Source organism: Bombina bombina, chromosome 2 (assembly GCF_027579735.1).
Source record: "Bombina bombina isolate aBomBom1 chromosome 2, aBomBom1.pri, whole genome shotgun sequence".
Lineage (NCBI taxonomy): Eukaryota > Metazoa > Chordata > Amphibia > Anura > Bombinatoridae > Bombina > Bombina bombina.
Genome location: NC_069500.1, coordinates 467,526,101 through 467,547,497, shown reverse-complemented (window position 1 = coordinate 467,547,497; position 21,397 = coordinate 467,526,101). Strand labels below are relative to the sequence as shown.

At 42.3% G+C, this 21,397-nt stretch overlaps 1 protein-coding gene across 1 annotated transcript in view; it reads left to right on the top strand.

Annotated features, from left to right (window-relative positions):
* KIAA1671 (KIAA1671 ortholog) overlaps positions 1 to 21,397 on the top strand; it is a 532,635-nt gene that overhangs the window by 443,086 nt on the left and 68,152 nt on the right. Inside the window, exon 7 of the mRNA XM_053702092.1 lies at positions 3,754 to 3,872. Coding sequence (XP_053558067.1) covers positions 3,754 to 3,872 — 119 coding nt within the window. The remainder of the gene's footprint in view (positions 1 to 3,753; positions 3,873 to 21,397) is intronic.

Genomic DNA, 21,397 nt, shown 5'->3' with positions numbered 1-21,397 from the left:
CGTTTTCGATCCTTTCGTTTCAACAAAGAACAAAAGCCTGATCCTTCGTCCTCAGGAGCAGTTTCAGTTTGGAAACCATCTCCAGTCTGGAATAAATCCAAGCCTGCTAGAAAGGCAAAGCCTGCTTCTAAGTTCACATGAAGGTACGGCCCTCATTCCAGTTCCGCTGGTAGGGGGCAGGTTACGTTTTTTCAAAGAAATTTGGATCAATTCTGTTCACAATCTTTGGATTCAGAACATTGTTTCAGAAGGGTACAGAATTGGTTTCAAGATGAGACCTCCTGCAAAGAGATTTTTTCTTTCCCATGTCCCAGTAAATCCAGTGAAAGCTCAAGCATTTCTGAATTGTGTTTCAGATCTAGAGTTGGCTGGAGTAATTATGCCAGTTCCAGTTCCGGAACAGGGGATGGGGTTTTATTCAAATCTCTTCATTGTACCAAAGAAGGAGAATTCCTTCAGACCAGTTCTGGATCTAAAATTATTGAATCGCTATGTAAGGATACCAACGTTCAAGATGGTAACTGTAAGGACTATATTGCCTTTTGTTCAGCAAGGGAATTATATGTCCACAATAGATTTACAGGATGCATATCTGCATATTCCGATTCATCCAGATCATTATCAGTTCCTGAGATTCTCTTTTCTAGACAAGCATTACCAATTTGTGGCTCTACCGTTTGGCCTTGCTACAGCTCCAAGAATTTTCACAAAGATTCTCGGTGCCCTTCTGTCTGTAATCAGAGAACAGGGTATTGTGGTATTTCCTTATTTGGACGATATCTTGGTACTTGCTCCGTCTTTACATTTAGCAGAGTCTCATACGAATCGACTTGTGTTGTTTCTTCAAGATCATGGTTGGAGGATCAATTTACTAAAAAGTTCTTTGATTCCTCAAACAAGGGTAACCTTTCTGGGTTTCCAGATAGATTCAGTGTCCATGACTCTGTCTTTAACAGACAAGAGACGTCTAAAATTGATTACAGCTTGTCGAAACCTTCAGTCACAATCATTCCCTTCGGTAGCCTTATGCATGGAAATTCTAGGTCTTATGACTGCTGCATCGGACGCGATCCCCTTTGCTCGTTTTCACATGCGACCTCTTCAGCTCTGTATGCTGAACCAATGGTGCAGGGATTACACGAAGATATCTCAATTAATATCTTTAAAACCGATTGTTCGACACTCTCTAACGTGGTGGACAGATCACCATCGTTTAATTCAGGGGGCTTCTTTTGTTCTTCCGACCTGGACTGTAATTTCAACAGATGCAAGTCTCACAGGTTGGGGAGCTGTGTGGGGATCTCTGACGGCACAAGGAGTTTGGGAATCTCAGGAGGTGAGATTACCGATCAATATTTTGGAACTCCGTGCAATTTTCAGAGCTCTTCAGTTTTGGCCTCTTCTGAAGAGAGAATCGTTCATTTGTTTTCAGACAGACAATGTCACAACTGTGGCATACATCAATCATCAAGGAGGGACTCACAGTCCTCTGGCTATGAAAGAAGTATCTCGAATTTTGGTTTGGGCGGAATCCAGCTCCTGTCTAATCTCTGCGGTTCATATCCCAGGTGTAGACAATTGGGAAGCGGATTATCTCAGTCGCCAAACGTTGCATCCGGGCGAATGGTCTCTTCACCCAGAGGTATTTCTTCAGATTGTTCAATTGTGGGGGCTCCCAGAGATAGATCTGATGGCCTCTCATCTAAACAAGAAACTTCCCAGGTATCTGTCCAGATCCCGGGATCCTCAGGCGGAGGCAGTGGATGCATTATCACTTCCTTGGAAGTATCATCCTGCCTATATCTTTCCGCCTCTAGTTCTTCTTCCAAGAGTAATCTCCAAGATTCTGAGGGAATGCTCGTTTGTTCTGCTAATAGCTCCGGCATGGCCTCACAGGTTTTGGTATGCGGATCTTGTCCGGATGGCATCTTGCCAGCCATGGACTCTTCCGTTAAGACCAGACCTTCTGTCACAAGGTCCTTTTTTCCATCCGGATCTGAAATCCTTAAATTTAAAGGTATGGAGATTGAACGCTTGATTCTTGGTCATAGAGGTTTCTCTGATTCCGTGATTAATACTATGTTACAGGCTCGTAAATCTGTATCTCGAGAGATATATTATAGAGTCTGGAAGACTTATATTTCTTGGTGTCTTTCTCATCATTTTTCTTGGCATTCTTTTAGAATACCGAGAATTTTACAATTTCTTCAGGATGGTTTGGATAAGGGTTTGTCCGCAAGTTCTTTGAAAGGACGAATCTCTGCTCTTTCTGTTCTTTTTCACAGAAAGATTGCTATTCTTCCTGATATTCATTGTTTTGTACAAGCTTTGGTTCGTATAAAACCTGTCATTAAGTCAATTTCTCCTCCTTGGAGTTTGAATTTGGTTCTGGGAGCTCTTCAAGCTCCTCCGTTTGAACCTATGCATTCATTGGACATTAAATTACTTTCTTGGAAAAGTTTTGTTCCTTTTGGCTATCTCTTCTGCTAGAAGAGTTTCTGAATTATCTGCTCTTTCATGTGAGTCTCCTTTTCTGATTTTTCATCAGGATAAGGCGGTGTTGCGAACTTCTTTTGAATTTTTACCTAAAGTTGTGAATTCCAACAACATTAGTAGAGAAATTGTGGTTCCTTCATTATGTCCTAATCCTAAGAATTCTAAGGAGAAATCATTGCATTCTTTGGATGTTGTTAGAGCTTTGAAATATTATGTTGAAGCTACGAAATCTTTCCGTAAGACTTCTAGTCTATTTGTTATCTTTTCCGGTTCTAGGAAAGGCCAGAAAGCTTCTGCCATTTCTTTGGCATCTTGGTTGAAATCTTTAATTCATCTTGCCTATGTTGAGTCGGGTAAAACTCCGCCTCAAAGAATTACAGCTCATTCTACTAGGTCAGTATCTACTTCCTGGGCGTTTAGGAATGAAGCTTCGGTTGACCAGATCTGCAAAGCAGCAACTTGGTCTTCTTTGCATACTTTTACTAAATTCTACCATTTTGATGTATTTTCTTCTTCTGAAGCAGTTTTTGGTAGAAAAGTTCTTCAGGCAGCGGTTTCAGTTTGAATCTTCTGCTTATGTTTTTTGTTAAACTTTATTTTGGGTGTGGATTATTTTCAGCAGGAATTGGCTGTCTTTATTTTATCCCTCCCTCTCTAGTGACTCTTGTGTGGAAAGATCCACATCTTGGGTAGTCATTATCCCATACGTCACTAGCTCATGGACTCTTGTTAATTACATGAAAGAAAACATAATTTATGTAAGAACTTACCTGATAAATTCATTTCTTTCATATTAACAAGAGTCCATGAGGCCCACCCTTTTTTGTGGTGGTTATGATTTTTTTGTATAAAGCACAATTATTCCAATTCCTTATTTTATATGCTTCGCACTTTTTCTTATCACCCCACTTCTTGGCTATTCGTTAAACTGATTTGTGGGTGTGGTGAGGGGTGTATTTATAGGCATTTTAAGGTTTGGGAAACTTTGCCCCTCCTGGTAGGAATGTATATCCCATACGTCACTAGCTCATGGACTCTTGTTAATATGAAAGAAATGAATTTATCAGGTAAGTTCTTACATAAATTATGTTTTTTGCTTCTTAACAAGTTTGCCTAAAATGCATTGTAGATTTTTGTATATCCCCCACTGAGTAATTTTTAGTTGTTGTGTCTTTGGTGTGTTGATGTTTTGGAGAAGGGGATGGATATGTTGCGTGGCTTTTGTCCACTAACTTGTTTTTGTCTTTGTTTTCTCAGGATCAGCTGAAGCAGTGTTTCTCAAGGAGCCCACAGACTAACAAGGATACAGACACACTTTTCCAAGACCAAGACAGACATTATGGAACATGGCAACATGAGCCACAGGATGATGACAGGTACCATAATGCTGCAAAAACAATTGTAGTGGAGCATAAAATGCAATAATGTGCATTTATTTCAAATCCCATATGTATGTCTCTTTAACACCGCTATTAATACCACTGTCAGTTACTGCAATTGCCTTCATGCTTTTTAAAGGCACCTGTGTCACTTTATGTAGTTTACTGTAACCACCAGTATAAGTTGCTTTTGCAGATTCTGAAGCTCTGTAAACTGCATTCTGGGAAACTCCATATGACCCCAGGTTTGTTGTAATTTAGGAGCATTACTGTTTTGAAATAATAGAGAGTTTTAAATTACTTTGCTAAGACGATTAAAAGTTTGAGGAGAAAAACTGTGTGGGGGAGAGGATTTTCTTTTTTACCTGCAATGCAGAAATACCAGTACAGCGAGGTATAACCTTTCCTTTAAAAAAGCGCACAGCTTGCACAAATATGCTATTGTTCTTCAGTGCTGACTGCTACTGCAGAACATGCACATCGTCCAACTAATTCTATGTAAATATAGGAGGCGCCCTCAATACACATTATTTATTTTTTCGCTTTATCTCTGTTCTTACAAATGAAAGTCATATAATTTGTAGTAATTGCTGCCTCAATTCATGCAATATTTTAATCCAACAACTATGTACAGATTGCATACCACACGGGTGTGGAAACTTCATATACCAATGCATATAGTATATGTGACATTTTTTTCTTCATTTTCTTTTTAGCCTGGGGGTTTTCACAGCATGCACAGTGTACCAATAATGTTAGTTTAACATGCTGCAATATCAGCTGCTCACTCGCCTTGTAACTTAGGACATGTGATCAGTGTAGTTGGTGGGGAAATTATGGGATGGAGCAAAAGTTGGCTTCAATTCTTTTTATGGCCCTTAGGGAATGTTGGTGTCATTTTTTGAGGGACACCCCTGTTTATGTACTCGTCCCTCAAAGTACTATGCGATTAAGTTGAACCCTCTCTTGAGCTTTCCCTGCCCAGTATTAGTAATCTGAGAGGTGGGAAGTCCTGTTGACATCATGAATACATTTGATATTGCTATGGGATAAATTGTTTGTAAGTACAAAAATCCCTTTTATTTTAGTCCTTTATTATTATTAATAAAAAATGAAGGGATTACAACTTGGTAAACTAGTTCTGTGGAATATGTTGGCTCTCTACAAATAAATGATGATGGTAATAATCATAAGTATTTAAAGCAGCTGCTTTCACCAGTGATCTTATCTTTATCATACATAATTATAATCTACTTTATCTGATTTCAGAGCTGGATGTAAGATAAATGTAAAGAAAAAAATGTACTGGTTCATATTTTTGCATCAGGACAACTGAAACATTAAGGGGGAGCCTATGAAACATTCATGTCATTTTTCTGCGTGCTAATGTGTTGAGCCTGTATTATACATTGCTTCTGCGCATGTGATATTATTGTGCATGGTATTGTGTGGCATATAGCCTATGTAAAAGTGATTTAGAATATCTGTAACTATCATTTGTATATATATTAAGCATTTTGTTCTAGTTCTATGCAAAAAAAAGTGTTATAGTGACAGAAGTGGTAGACAGCAGTTGGCTGCATGTAATAGCTTCTCTGGCACCTATATACTATGCTTTGGTGCAAGATAGGATGTCCAGAGCTATTTAAAATATATGTATGTGGCTCATTAGAGTAGGCTTCAATTCAGCCCCTTGGTAAAACTCATAGACCACATAGATAACCTTTGGTGTTATTGGGTGCTTGGCAGTACAGGATAAAATAAGGGTTATATTTATTTGTATGAATCTGATATCCTGAAGTAATAACAAACATTTCTCTTGTTAAGTGTGTTCAGTCCACGGGTCATCCATTACTTATGGGATATATTCTCCTTCCCAACAGGAAGTTGCAAGAGGATCACCCAAGCAGAGCTGCTATATAGCTCCTCCCCTCACATGTCATACCCAGTCATTCTCTTGCAACCCTCAACAAAGAAGGAGGTCGCGAGAGGAGCTGGAGTTTTTACTTAACTATTCTTCAATCAAAAGTTTGTTATTTTAAATGGCACCGGAGTGTGCTGTTTTTCTATCTCAGGCAGTATTTGGAAGAAGAAACTGCCTGCGTTTTTTTTCTATGATCTTAGCAGGCGTAACTAAGATCCACTGGCTGTTCTCGACATTCTGAGGAGTGGGGTAACTTCAGAAACTGGGAATAGCATGCAGGGTCCTCCGCAAATGAGGTATGTGCAGTACTTTATTTTCTGGGAATGGAATTGACTAAGAAAATACTGCTGTTACCGTATGATGTAAGTACAGCCTTAAATGCAGTAGTGGCAACTGGTATCAGGCTGATAAATGTATGCGCAGTCAAGTTATTTTCTAGGGACTAGAATTTGACTGAGAAAATTCTGTTAAAACTGAAATAATACTTAAGCCTTATCTGCAGTGGTAGCGACTGGTAGCAGGCTTAGTGATAACTTTGCATGACATTGGAAAATGTTATTTTTTAATAAAACGTTTACTGGCATGTTATTCGTTTTTGTGAGGTACTTTGGTGATAAATCTCTTTGGGCATGATTTTTTTCCACATGGCTGACATATATTTTCTGCATGGAAACCGTTATATCAGGGCTCCCACTGTTGTGATAGGAGTGGGAGGGACCTTGTTTTAGCGCCTTGTTGCGCAGTTAAAATTCTAGCACAGTCTTCCTGCTTCTTCCTCTTTTAAATCTTAATTGACATCCGTTTTATCCGTTTTGGGTATTGAGGGGTTAATCATCCTATTGCTAATGGGTGCAATCCTCTGCTGATTTTACACTTCTTGTTAAGAATTGTTTTAATTCTATCTGTATTTTTAAAGCGCTGCAGCGTTTTTTATATTGCTTGTAAACTTATTGAAAGTGATTTCCAAGCTTGCTAGTTTCATTGCTAAATCTGTTTAAACATGTCTGATTCAGAGGAAACTGTTTGTTCATCATGTTTAAAAGCCAATGTGGAGCCCAATAGAACGATGTGTACCAATTGTATTGATATTGCTTTGAATAAAAGTCAATCTGTACCGATAGAGAAACTTTCACCAGACAACGAGGGGGAAGTTATGCCGCCTAACTCTCCTCACGTGTCAGTACCTGCGTCTCCCGCTCGGGAGATGCGTAGAATTGAGACGCCTAGTACATCTAGGCCCTTACAAATCACTTTACATGATATGGCTAATGTTATGAAAGAAGTATTATATAATATGCCCGAATTGAGGGGCAAGCGCGATAGCTCTGGGTTAAGGACAGAGCGCGCTGATGACACGAGAGCCATGTCTGATACTGCGTCACAATTTGCAGAACATGAGGACGGTGAGCTTCATTCTGTCGGTGACGGTTCTGATCCGGGGAGACCGGATTCAGAAATTTCAAATTTTAAATTGTAAGCTTGAGAACCTCCGTGTGTTACTAGGGGAGGTATTAGCGGCTCTGAACGATTGCGACACGGTGGCAATCCCAGAGAAATTATGTAGGTTGGATAGATACTATGCAGTACCGGTGTGTACTGACGTCTTTCCTATACCAAAAAGACTTACAGAAATTATTAGTAAGGAGTGGGATAGACCCGGTGTGCCTTTTTCCCCTCCCCTGATATTCAGAAAAATGTTTCCTATAGACGCCACACGAGACTTATGGCAGACGGTCCCTAAGGTGGAGGGAGCAGTTTCTACTTTAGCCAAGCGTACCACTATCCCGGTGGAGGATAGCTGTGCTTTCTCAGATCCAATGGATAAAAAGTTAGAGGGTTATCTTAAGAAAATGTTTGTTCAACAGGGTTTTATTTTGCAGCCTCTTGCATGCATTGCTCCTGTCACGGCTGCAGCGGCATTCTGGTTTGCGTCTCGGGAAGAGGCGATTCGCACAGAGCCATTGGATGAGGCTTTGCGCTGAGTTAGAACCCTTAAGCAAGCTAATGCGTTTGTTTCAGATGCCATAGTACATCTAACCAAACTTACGGCTAAAAATTCCGGATTCGCCATACAGGCGCGCAGGGCGCTCTGGCTTAAATCCTGGTCAGCGGATGTAACTTCCAAGTCTAAGCTACTTAACATTCCTTTCAAAGGGCAGACCTTATTCGGGCCCGGCTTGAAGGAAATTATTGCTAACATTACGGGAGGTAAGGGCCACGCCCTTCCTCAGGACAGCGCCAAGCCAAAGGCCAAACAGTCTAATTTTCGTGCCTTTCGTAACTTCAAGGCAGGAGCAGCATCAACTTCCTCCGCTCCAAAACAAGAAGGAACTGCTGCTCGTTACAGACAGGGTTGGAAAGGCAACCAGTCATGGAACAAGGGCAAGCAGGCCAGAAAGCCCACTTCCGCCCCTAAGACAGCATGAAGACAGGGCCCCCTATCCGGAGACGGATTTAGTGGGGGGCAGACTTTCTCTCTCCGCCCAGGCTTGGGCAAGAGATGTGCAGGATCCCTGGACGTTGAAGATTATATCTCAGGGATACCTTCTGGATTTCAAAACCTCTCCTCCACAAGGGAGGTTCCATCTTTCGAGGTTATCAACAAACCTAGTAAAGAGAGAGGCATTTCTACAATGTGTACAAGACCTCTTAATCATGGGAGTGATCCACTCAGTTCCGCGATCGGAACAGGGACAAGGATTTTACTCAAATCTATTTGTGGTTCCCAAAAAAGAGGGAACCTTCAGGCCAATCTTGGACTTAAACAAATTCCTAAGGGTACCATCGTTCAAGATGGAAACCATTCGAACCATCCTACCCATGATCCAAGAGGGTCAATACATGACCACAGTGGACTTAAAGGATGCTTACCTTCACATACCGATTCACAAAGATCATTATCGGTACCTAAGGTTTGCCTTTCTAGACAGGCATTACCAGTTTGTGGCTCTTCCCTTTGGGTTAGCCACGGCCCCGAGAATTTGTACGAAGGTTCTGGGCTCACTTCTGGCGGTACTAAGACCACGAGGCATAGCGGTGGCTTCGTACCTAGACGACATTCTGATACAAGCCTCAAGTTTTCAGAATGCAAAGTCTCATACAGAGAGAGTTCTTGCATTTCTGAGGTCGCATGGGTGGAAAGTGAACGTGGAAAAGAGTTCTCTGTTACCACTCACAAGGGTCCCTTTTCTAGGGACTCTTATAGATTCTGTAGAGATGAAGATTTACCTGACGGAGTCCAGGTTATCAAAGATTCTCAATGCTTGCCGTGTCCTTCATTCCATTCCAAGCCCATCAGTAGCTCAGTGCATGGAGGTAATCGGCTTAATGGTCGCGGCAATGGACATAGTGCCATTTGCGCACCTGCATCTCAGACCGCTGCAACTATGCATGCTCAGTCAATGGAACGGGGATTACTCGGATCTGTCCCCTTTGCTAAATCTGGACCAGGAGACCAGAGATTCGCTTCTCTGGTGGTTGTCACCGGTTCATCTGTCTAAAGGAATGACCTTTCGCAGACCAGATTGGACTATTGTAACAACGGATGCCAGCCTTCTAGGCTGGGGAGCAGTCTGGAATTCCCTGAAAGCTCAGGGTTCGTGGACTCAGGAGGAGAAACTCCTTCCAATAAACATTCTAGAATTAAGAGCAATATTCAATGCTCTTCTAGCTTGGCCTCAGTTAGCAAGACTGAGGTTCATCAGATTTCAGTCGGACAATATCACGACTGTGGCTTACATCAATCATCAAGGGGGAACCAGGAGTTCCCTAGCGATGTTGGAAGTCTCGAAGATAATTCGCTGGGCAGAGTCTCACTCTTGCCACATGTCAGCGATTTACATCCCAGGCGTAGAGAACTGGGAGGCGGATTTCCTAAGTCGCCAGAATTTTCATCCGGGAGAGTGGGAACTTCACCCGGAGGTATTTGCTCAACTGATTCGTCGTTGGGGCGAACCGGATCTGGATCTCATGGCATCTCGCCAGAACGCGAAGCTTCCTTGTTACGGATCCAGGTCCAGGGACCCGGGAGCGGTGCTGGTAGATGCATTAGCAGCCCCTTGGGTTTTCAACATAGCTTATGTGTTTCCACCATTTCCGTTGCTACCTCGACTGATTGCCAGGATTAAACAGGAGAGGGCATCGGTAATTCTGATAGCGCCTGCGTGGCCACGCAGGACCTGGTATGCAGACCTAGTGAACATGTTGTCCTGTCCACCATGGTCTCTTCCTCTGAGGCAGGACCTTCTACTTCAGGGTCCTTTCAACCATCCAAACCTAATTTCTCTGAGGCTGACTGCCTGGAAATTGAACGCTTGATTCTATCAAAGCGTGGGTTTTCGGATTCGGTTATTGATACATTAATACAGGCTCGGAAACCTGTGACCAGAAAAATTTACCATAAGATATGGCGTAAATATTTATATTGGTGCGAATCCAAGAGTTACTCATGGAGTAAGGTTAGGATTCCTAGGATATTGGCTTTTCTACAAGAGGGTTTAGAAAAGGGTTTATCCGCTAGTTCGCTAAAGGGACAGATTTCAGCTCTGTCTATTCTTTTACACAAACGTCTGGCAGAGAATCCAGACGTCCAGGCCTTTTGTCAGGCTTTGGCTAGAATTAAGCCTGTGTTTAAAGCTGTTGCTCCTCCGTGGAGCTTAAACTTGGTTCTTAAAGTTCTTCAGGGTGTTCCGTTTGAACCCCTTCATTCCATTGATATTAAGCTTTTATCTTGGAAGGTTTTGTTTTTGATGGCTATTTCCTCGGCTCGAAGAGTCTCTGAGTTATCTGCCTTACATTGTGATTCTCCTTATCTGATCTTTCATTCAGACAAGGTAGTACTGCGTACTAAACCTGGGTTTTTGCCTAAGGTTGTTTCTAACAGGAATATCAATCAAGAGATTGTTGTTCCATCATTATGTCCTAATCCTTCTTCAAAGAAGGAACGTCTTTTGCATAATCTAGACGTGGTCCGTGCTCTGAAGTTCTACTTACAGGCAACTAAAGATTTTAGACAAACTTCTTCTCTGTTTGTCGTTTACTCTGGACAGAGGAGAGGTCAAAAGGCTTCGGCTACCTCTCTCTCTTTTTGGCTTCGTAGCATAATACGTTTAGCCTATGAGACTGCTGGACAGCAGCCTCCTGAAATAATTACAGCTCATTCCACTAGAGCTGTGGCTTCGACCTGGGCCTTTAAGAATGAGGCCTCTGTTGAACAGATTTGCAAGGCTGCAACTTGGTCTTCACTTCATACTTTTTCCAAATTTTACAAATTTGACACTTTCGCTTCTTCGGAGGCTGGTTTTGGGAGAAAGGTTCTACAGGCAGTGGTTCCTTCTGTTTAATGTTCCTGCCTTGTCCCTCCCATCATCCGTGTACTTAGCTTTGGTATGGGTATCCCATAAGTAATGGATGACCCGTGGACTGAACACACTTAACAAGAGAAAACATAATTTATGCTTACCTGATAAATTTATTTCTCTTGTAGTGTGTTCAGTCCACGGCCCGCCCTGTCTTTTTAAGGCAGGTTCTAAATTTTAAAATTATGACTCCAGTCACCACTGCACCCTATAGTTTCTCCTTTCTCGTCTTGTTTCGGTCGAATGACTGGGTATGACATGTGAGGGGAGGAGCTATATAGCAGCTCTGCTTGGGTGATCCTCTTGCAACTTCCTGTTGGGAAGGAGAATATATCCCATAAGTAATGGATGACCCGTGGACTGAACACACTACAAGAGAAATAAATTTATCAGGTAAGCATAAATTATGTTTTTTGTTTAGGGAAACTCATTTCTCATGATAGTAACAGTGAATTAGAGGCTTCTTAGTAAAGTGAAGTTAAAGCACCACTAAATACAGTAGATTTGTATAACTGAAAAATACACAATAAAAAGACAATGCAATAGCAGAAATTGTGCATATAAAAAGAATTTTCACATTTTGATAATGGAGGTATATTTTTTTAAATTGCATACTCTATCTGAATCATGACATTTTAATTTCTTTCACAAAGATGATCAGAGTCCATCAGCCATTACTCCTGAGAATTCCACTCCTGACCACTAGGAGGAGGCAAATATTGCCAAACTCCAAGAGCACTTAAAATGATGGTAAATCCTAGCGTTGGTGAAACGCGAGGATTTACCATTGCAACAAATAAAGGGGACTTTCATTCATGAAGTAGAAAATACTTCATGCTGAAAGCTCCTTTATTTGTTTGCAGCATTTGCCGCACTGAGCTGCTAAGGCAGCCTACTGCAGAATGCTATTTGGCTGAGAGTTGACGTTTCCACCTCTTAGCCAATAGATGTGCTGGAATTCCGGCGTGATATATATACTCTGGCTAAGAGAACTACTCTTCCTATTGAGGATAACTGCTCTTTTACGGATCCAATGGATAAAAAGCTGGAGGCTTATTTGAAAAAAATGTATGTTCGTCAAGGTCTCCAATGGTAACCTGTAGTGTGTATTGCCACTGTGTACAGCGTAGCATCCTATTGGTACAACGCCTTGTCTGATTCTCTTTAAGTGGAGACTCCCTTGAAGGAGATCCAAGACAGGATTAAGACGCTTAAACTAGCCAATTTCTTTCATCCTGGTTTTCTCTGCAGTCTACTGTTCGGCCATCAGTGGCTCAATGTATGGAGGTAATTGGTCTGATAGTCGCTTCCATGGACATCATTCCCTTTGCTCGGCTCCATTTGAGAGCTCTGCAGTTATGCATGCTCAGTCAATGGAACGGAGATCATTTAGATCTCTCTCAGAGGATAGATCTAGAGCAGTCGACAAGAGACTCTCTCCCGTGGTGGTTTTCTCAGGAACATCTGTCTCAGGGTACATGCTTCCGGAGACCATCCTGGGTGATTGTGACCACGGACGCCAGCCTGTTGGGCTGTGGAGCAGTCTGGGACTTGTTAAAGGCGCAAGGACTATGGTCTCGGGAGGAGTCTGTTCTCCCCATAAACATATTGGAGTTGAGAGCAATTTACAATGCTCTTATGGCTTGACCTCAGTTGTCCTTAGCCCAGTTTATCAGGTTCCTGTCGGACAATATCACCTCAGTGGCTTACATCAACCACCAGGGAGGAACTCGGAGTTCCTTAGCCATGAAAGAGGTGGCTCAGATTGTTCAGTGGGCGGAAGCTCACAATTGTTGTCTATCTGCCATCCACATTCCAGGAGTAGACAACTGTGAAGCAGACTTCCTGAGCAGACAGACATTTCATCCTGGGAAGTGGGCTCTCCATCCAGAGGTGTTCTCCAGGTTAACCCTCAAATGAGGGGTGCCGGAGTTGGATCTGATGACATCTTGGTAGGATGCCAAGCTTCCAAGGTACGGTTCAAGGTCAAGAGATCCACAGGCCACCCTGATAAATGCTCTTGCGGTGCCTTGGAATTTCAGTTTAGCTTACCGGTTTCCTCAGCTTGCGCTCCTTCCACGAGTTATTGCTCGTATCAAACAGGAGAGAGCATCAGTAATTCTAATAGCTCCTGCATGGCCTCGCAGAATCTGGTATGCAGACGTAGTCAAGATGTCATCTCTTCCACCTTGGAGGTTGCCTTTGAGGAAGGACCTTCTAAATCAGGGTCCATTCCTCCATCCAAATCTTGTTTCTCTGAAGCTGACTGCTTGGAAATTGAACGCTTAGTTCTTTCTAAGCATGGTTTTTCTGAGTCGGTCATTGAGACCATAATTCAAGCTCGTAAGCTTGTTACTAGAAAGATTTACCATAGGGTATGGCGTAAATGCCTTTATTGATGTGAATCCAAGGGCTACTCTTGGAGTAGGGTCAGGATTCCTAGAATTTTCTCTTTTCTTCAGGAAGGTTTGGAGAAAGAATTGTCAGTCAGTACTCTGAAGGGTCAGATTTCTGCATTATCTATTTTGTTACATAAGCGTCTGGCGGATTTGCCAGATGTTCAATCTTTTTGTCAGGCCCTGGTTAGGTCTGTTGCTCCTCCTTGGAGCCTTTACCTTGTTCTTAAAGTTTTGCAGCAGGCTCCATTTGAGCCTTTGCATTCTATAGATATTAAATTATTATCTTGGAAGGTTTTGTTTCTTTTTGCTATCTTTTCTTTCCAGAGTTTTGGAACTCTCGTCTTTGCAGTGTGATTTGCCTTATCTTCCATGCTGATAAGGTGGTTCTTCGTACGAAGTTGTGCTTTCTTCCTAAAGTAGTTTCAGATAGAAATATTAATCAGGAAATTGTTTCTTCTGTATGCTCTAATCCTTCTTCTCATAAGGAACGTTTGTTGCACAACTTGGACGTCGTGCGTGCTCTGAAATTCTACCTACAGACGAATAAGGATTTTCACAAGTCCTCTGCCCTGTTTGTTTGTTTCTCCGGAAAGTGTAAAGGTCAGAAAGCGACTGCTACTTCTCTTTCTCTCTGGTTGAGAAGTATTATTCATTTTGTTTATGAGACTGCTGGTTAGCAGCCTCCTGAGAGAATTACGGCTCATTCCACTAGGGCTGTTTTCTCTTCTTGGGCTTTCAAAAATGACGCTTCTGTGGAACAGATGTGCAAGGCTGGAAGAAAAGAGAAAAGAAGGGTGCCTCCTAGTGTAGCCAATATAGTAAGGTAATTTATACACAATGTGAATAAATATACTCACAATATATGAAGGCAAAGGTAATGCCTAGGAAAGTTGCCTGAGAACTCGCAGTGTCCCAGCAAACTGTGCACCAAAGCAGGCTGCTCCTTCCAGAATCAAAGGATTTGCAAGGCTGAAACTTAGTCCTTTCTGCATACTTTTTCCAAATTTTCAAATTTGATACTTTTGCCTTGGCTGAGGTTTCTTTTGGGAGAAAGGTTCTTCAAGTGGTGGTGCCTTATGTTTAGGTCTGCCTGTTTTGTTTTCCCTCGTCATCTGTGTCCTCTAGCTTGGGTATTGGTTCCCAGTAGTAATTGATGAAGTTGTGAACTCACCATATCTTAGGAAAGAAAAGAAAACTTATGCTTACGACTCAAACGCATCAAGAACACCTCGGCCAGACTCATCCTCGACATCCCTCGCCAAAACCACATCACCGAACACCTAAGGAACCTACACTGGCTCCCCGTCAACATGAGAATCAACTTCAAGATCCTAACCCATGCATTCAAGGCCCTCCACAACATCGGTCCTGAATACATCAACCACCGTGTCACTTTCTACACCCCCTCCAGACAACTCCGCTCTGCCAACCAAGCACTCGCAGTTATCCCCCCCGCATCAAGAAAAAAACAGCTGGAGGAAAATCCTTCTCCTATATGGTATAAAAAGAAATTCCTGAGGAGGAAAAACCTAAGAGGATGCACTAGGAACACAGGTTATCAAAGTAGGACCTAACACTTTATGATTGGGTTTGTACCCGTATGCATAAATAAATATAAACAGCACAGTGTTTGGTATGTGTGAAAAATTAATAATAATGAGGAAAAAAAAATTGTGAGTAAAACAAGTGCTCAGGACAATTTGTGTATAATATTAGTGATACATTGAAATAATCAGATATCACAGATAAACAATGATATTTGTGGCGATGAGTAAAATATATAAAAAGTACTTATCAATGTCCCAAAAAATGCTGTGATGTAAAAAATAAGTGTCCAGTCCTAATATGTGAACGGTGATGTGTTCAGGTGTTTGGCGTGCTCCTCTTGTGTCCCGCGGTGCGATGGGTCAGGGTGTCTAGAATGGAAGATAAACAAGGGGCTCCAACATAGTGTGAATCGTTAAAACAACAAATATAAAAGTGATGTGCAAAAAACTACTCACAAGGAAAGTGGCACCTTAAATGAATAAGGTGCGATAAAGCAGGCTGACATTCAAATTCCAGCAGTCAGTACGCTGGAGGTCTCACCCAGAGGACCTGTGGAATCCAGATAGGCGTCTAGAAAGTAGCACCCACGTTTTTTAGGGCCAATGGCCGGACCAGGTGAGCTGCAAGCTGATAGGTGTTCTCCTGCTGCACTCACGCCACCGAGACTTTTCTCCAAAACTGACAGTGTCAGTGTGTGAAAGGTTCCGTGGTAAAAGTCCTGTTTCAAAAACAAGTGGATCGTGGAAAGAAGCAAAAATACCGGGTCGTGGTATAAAACAAACAGTATTTATTTTGCAACGCGTTTCTCAGTCTATTCCAGACCGTTTCATCAGGCATAATCATAGTTAACAATAGAGATCTATTTAAACCCACAGTGACCCGGAATTGAAACAAAAGGTCAACTCTATTAACAATGTTGCAATTGCAAAAACATTTAACTTTTGATACATTGTATAAATTGGTTTGAACAATTGTGACCGCACAGATAACACTTAAATAAAAAGTATATAAAAAAATCCTATTCACAATTACCAAATATATCTGGAAAAAACACATGTAGATCAATTTATACATTTTGTATCAATACTAATCCTTTTTGCAAGAAATTTAAATAAGACATAAAGGTAGCCTTTTGATTTATCCATTGCCTAGCACACATTAGGTCCTGGGTTCGAATCCAACCAGGAGATGAGATATACATATACACACATGTTAATATATGTCCAGTTTACTATGATATATTTTTTTCCAGATATATTTGGTAATTGTGAATAGGATTTTTTTATATACTTTTTATTTAAGTGTTATCTGTGCGGTCACAATTGTTCAAACCAATTTATACAATGTATCAAAAGTTAAATATTTTTGCAATTGCAACATTGTTAATAGAGTTGACCTTTTGTTTCAATTCCGGGTCACTGTGGGTTTAAATAGATCTCTATTGTTAACTATGATTATGCCTGATGAAACGGTCTGGAATAGACTGAGAAACGCGTTGCAAAATAAATACTGTTTGTTTTATACCACAACCCGGTATTTTTGCTTCTTTCCACGATCCACTTGTTTTTGAAACAGGACTTTTACCACGGAACCTTTCACACACTGACACTGTCAGTTTTGGAGAAAAGTCTCGGTGGCGTGAGTGCAGCAGGAGAACACCTATCAGCTTGCAGCTCACCTGGTCCGGCCATTGGCCCTAAAAAACGTGGGTGCTACTTTCTAGACGCCTATCTGGATTCCACAGGTCCTCTGGGTGAGACCTCCAGCGTACTGACTGCTGGAATTTGAATGTCAGCCTGCTTTATCGCACCTTATTCATTTAAGGTGCCACTTTCCTTGTGAGTAGTTTTTTGCACATCACTTTTATATTTGTTGTTTATCTTCCATTCTCCTATATGGCAGCAAGGTCATGGAACTCCCTCCCGCTGCACCTCAGACAATCCACCTCCCTTACAAACTTCAGGAAGGACCTCAAGACCTGGCTCTTCGACTGAATCGTCTTCCCTTAGCCCCCCTCTCCCCCCCTCCCATAGCGCCTTGAGACTCTCACGGGTGATTAGTTTGCACTTTACAAGTACCCAATAGATAGACAATAAATAGATACTTACCTGATAAATTTATTTATTTGCGGATATGGTGAATCCACGACCCCACCCTTAAAATTAAGACAGTTGTTTTTTATTAAACCTCAGGCACCTCTACACCTTTGTGTTATTCTTTTTTCCATTTCCCTTCGGTCGAATGACTGGAGATTGTGGGAAGGGGAGTGATACTTAACAGCTTTGCTGTGGTGCTCTTACTAGTGATATTCCACTAGTAATTGATGACGTTGTGGACTCAACATATCCGGAATGAAATAAATTTATCAGGTAAGCATACATTTCTCCAACATAGGTGTGTCCGGTCCACGGCGTCATCCTTACTTGTGGGATATTCTCTTCCCCAACAGGAAATGGCAAAGAGCCCAGCAAAGCTGGTCACATGATCCCTCCTAGGCTCCGCCTACCCCAGTCATTCTCTTTGCCGTTGTACAGGCAACATCTCCACGGAGATGGCTTAGAGTTTTTTAGTGTTTAACTGTAGTTTTTATTATTCAATCAAGAGTTTGTTATTTTAAAATAGTGCTGGTATGTACTATTTACTCTGAAACAGAAAAGAGATGAAGATTTCTGTTTGTAAGAGGAAAATGATTTTAGCAACCGTTACTAAAATCGATGGCTGTTCCACACAGGACTGTTGAGAGGAATTAACTTCAGTTGAGGGAACAGTGAGCAGAATTTTACTGCTTGAGGTATGACACATTCTAACAAGACGATGTAATGCTGGAAGCTGTCATTTTCCCTATGGGATCCGGTAAGCCATTTTTATTACAGACAATAATAAGGGCTTCACAAGGGCTTTTTAAGACTGTAGACATTTTCTGGGCTAAATCGATTCATATAATAAACATATTTAGCCTTGAGGAATCATTTTAATCTGGGTATTTTGTAAAATAATATCGGCAGGCACTGTTTTGGACACCTTATTCTCTAGGGGCTTTCCCTAATCATAGGCAGAGTCTCATTTTCGCGCCGGTATTGCGCACTTGTTTTTGAGAAGCATGACATGCAGTCGCATGTGTGAGGAGCTCTGATACATAGAAAAGACTTTCTGAAGGCGTCATTTGGTATCGTATTCCCCTTTGGGCTTGGTTGGGTCTCAGCAAAGCAGATACCAGGGACTGTAAAGGGGTTAAAGATAAAAACGGCTCCGGTTCCGTTATTTTAAGGGTTAAAGCTTCCAAATTTGGTGTGCAATACTGCGGTGAAATTTTGGTGAATTTTGAACAATTCCTTCATACTTTTTCGCAATTGCAGTAATAAAGTGTGTTCAGTTTAAAATTTAAAGTGACAGTAACGGTTTTATTTTAAAACGTTTTTTGTACTTTGTTATCAAGTTTATGCCTGTTTAACATGTCTGAACTACCAGATAGACTGTGTTCTGAATGTGGGGAAGCCAAGGTTCCTTCTCATTTAAATAGATGTGATTTATGTGACACAAAATTTAGAGAAAATGATGCCCAAGATGATTCCTCAAGTGAGGGGAGTAAGCATGGTACTGCATCATCCCCTCCTTCGTCTACACCAGTCTTGCCCACTCAGGAGGCCCCTAGTACATCTAGCGCGCCAATACTCCTTACTATGCAACAATTAACGGCTGTAATGGATAATTCTATCAAAAACATTTTAGCCAAAATGCCCACTTATCAGCGTAAGCGCGACTGCTCTGTTTTAGATAATACTGAAGAGCATGAGGACGCTGATGATATTGTTTCTGAAGGGCCCCTACACCAGTCTGAGGGGGCCAGGGAGGTTTTGTCTGAGGGAGAAATTTCAGATTCAGGGAAAATTTCTCAACAAGCTGAACCTGATGTGATTACATTTAAATTTAAGTTGGAACATCTCCGCGCTCTGCTTAAGGAGGTGTTATCCACTCTGGATGATTGTGAGAATTTGATCATCCCAGAGAAACTATGTAAAATGGACAAGTTCCTAGAGGTCCCGGGGCCCCCAGAAGCTTTTCCTATACCCAAGCGGGTGGCGGACATTGTATATAAAGAATGGGAAAGGCCCGGTATACCTTTCGTCCCTCCCCCCATATTTAAAAAATTGTTTCCTATGGTCGACCCCAGAAAGGACTTATGGCAGACAGTCCCCAAGGTCGAGGGGGCGGTTTCTACTTTAAACAAACGCACCACTATACCCATAGAAGATAGTTGTGCTTTCAAAGATCCTATGGATAAAAAATTAGAAGGTTTGCTTAAAAAGATGTTTGTTCAGCAAGGTTACCTTCTACAACCAATTTCATGCATTGTCCCTGTCACTACAGCCGCGTGTTTCTGGTTCGATGAGCTAGAAAAGGCGATCACTAGTGATTCTCCTCCTTATGAGGAGATTATGGACAGAATCCGTGCTCTCAAATTGGCTAATTCTTTCACCCTAGACGCCACTTTGCAATTGGCTAGGTTAGCGGCGAAAAATTCTGGGTTTGCTATTGTGGCGCGCAGAGCGCTTTGGTTGAAATCTTGGTCAGCGGATGCGTCTTCCAAGAACAAATTGCTTAACATTCCTTTCAAGGGGAAAACGCTGTTTGGCCCTGACTTGAAAGAGATTATCTCTGATATCACTGGGGGTAAGGGCCACGCCCTTCCTCAGGATAGGTCTTTCAAGGCCAAAAATAAACCTAATTTTCGTCCCTTTCGTAGAAACGGACCAGCCCCAAGTGCTACGTCCTCTAAGCAAGAGGGTAATACTTCTCAAGCCAAGCCAGCCTGGAGACCAATGCAAGGCTGGAACAAGGGAAAGCAGGCCAAGAAACCTGCCACTGCTACCAAGACAGCATGAACTGTTGGCCCCCGATCCGGGACCGGATCTGGTGGGGGGCAGACTCTCTCTCTTCGCTCAGGCTTGGGCAAGAGATGTTCTGGATCCTTGGGCACTAGAAATAGTCTCCCAAGGTTATCTTCTGGAATTCAAGGGGCTTCCCCCAAGGGGGAGGTTCCACAGGTCTCAATTGTCTTCAGACCACATAAAAAAACAGGCATTCTTACATTGTGTAGAAGACCTGTTAAAAATGGGAGTGATTCATCCTGTTCCATTAGGGGAACAAGGGATGGGGTTCCACTCCAATCTGTTCGTAGTTCCCAAAAAAGAGGGAACGTTCAGACCAATCTTAGATCTCAAGATCCTAAACAAGTTTCTCAAGGTTCCATCGTTCAAAATGGAAACCATTCGAACAATTCTTCCTTCCATCCAGGAAGGTCAATTCATGACCACGGTGGATTTAAAGGATGCGTATCTACATATTCCTATCCACAAGGAACATCATCGGTTCCTAAGGTTCGCATTCCTGGACAAGCATTACCAGTTCGTGGCACTTCCTTTCGGATTAGCCACTGCTCCAAGGATTTTCACAAAGGTACTAGGGTCCCTTCTAGCGGTGCTAAGACCAAGGGGCATTGCAGTAGTACCTTACTTGGACGACATTCTGATTCAAGCGTCGTCCCTTCCTCAAGCAAAGGCTCACACGGACATAGTCCTGGCCTTTCTCAGATCTCACGGATGGAAAGTGAACGTAGAAAAGAGTTCTCTATCTCCGTCAACAAGGGTTCCCTTCTTGGGAACAATAATAGACTCCTTAGAAATGAGGATTTTTCTGACAGAGGCCAGAAAAACAAAACTTCTAAACTCTTGTCAAATACTTCATTCCGTTCCTCTTCCTTCCATAGCGCAGTGCATGGAAGTAATAGGTTTGATGGTAGCGGCAATGGACATAGTTCTTTTTGCGCGCATTCATCTAAGACCATTACAACTGTGCATGCTCAGTCAGTGGAATGGGGACTATACAGACTTGTCTCCGACGATACAAGTAAATCAGAGGACCAGAGATTCACTCCGTTGGTGGCTGTCCCTGGACAACCTGTCACAAGGGATGAACTTCCGCAGGCCAGAGTGGGTCATTGTCACGACCGACGCCAGTCTGATGGGCTGGGGCGCGGTCTGGGGACCCCTGAAATCTCAGGGTCTTTGGTCTCGGGAAGAATCTCTTCTACCGATAAATATTCTGGAACTGAGAGCGATACTCAATGCTCTCAAGGCTTGGCCTCAGCTAGCAAAGGCCAAGTTCATACGGTTTCAATCAGACAACATGACGACTGTTGCGTACATCAACCATCAGGGGGGAACAAGGAGTTCCCTGGCGATGGAAGAAGTGACCAAAATCATTCAATGGGCGGAGACTCACTCCTGCCACCTG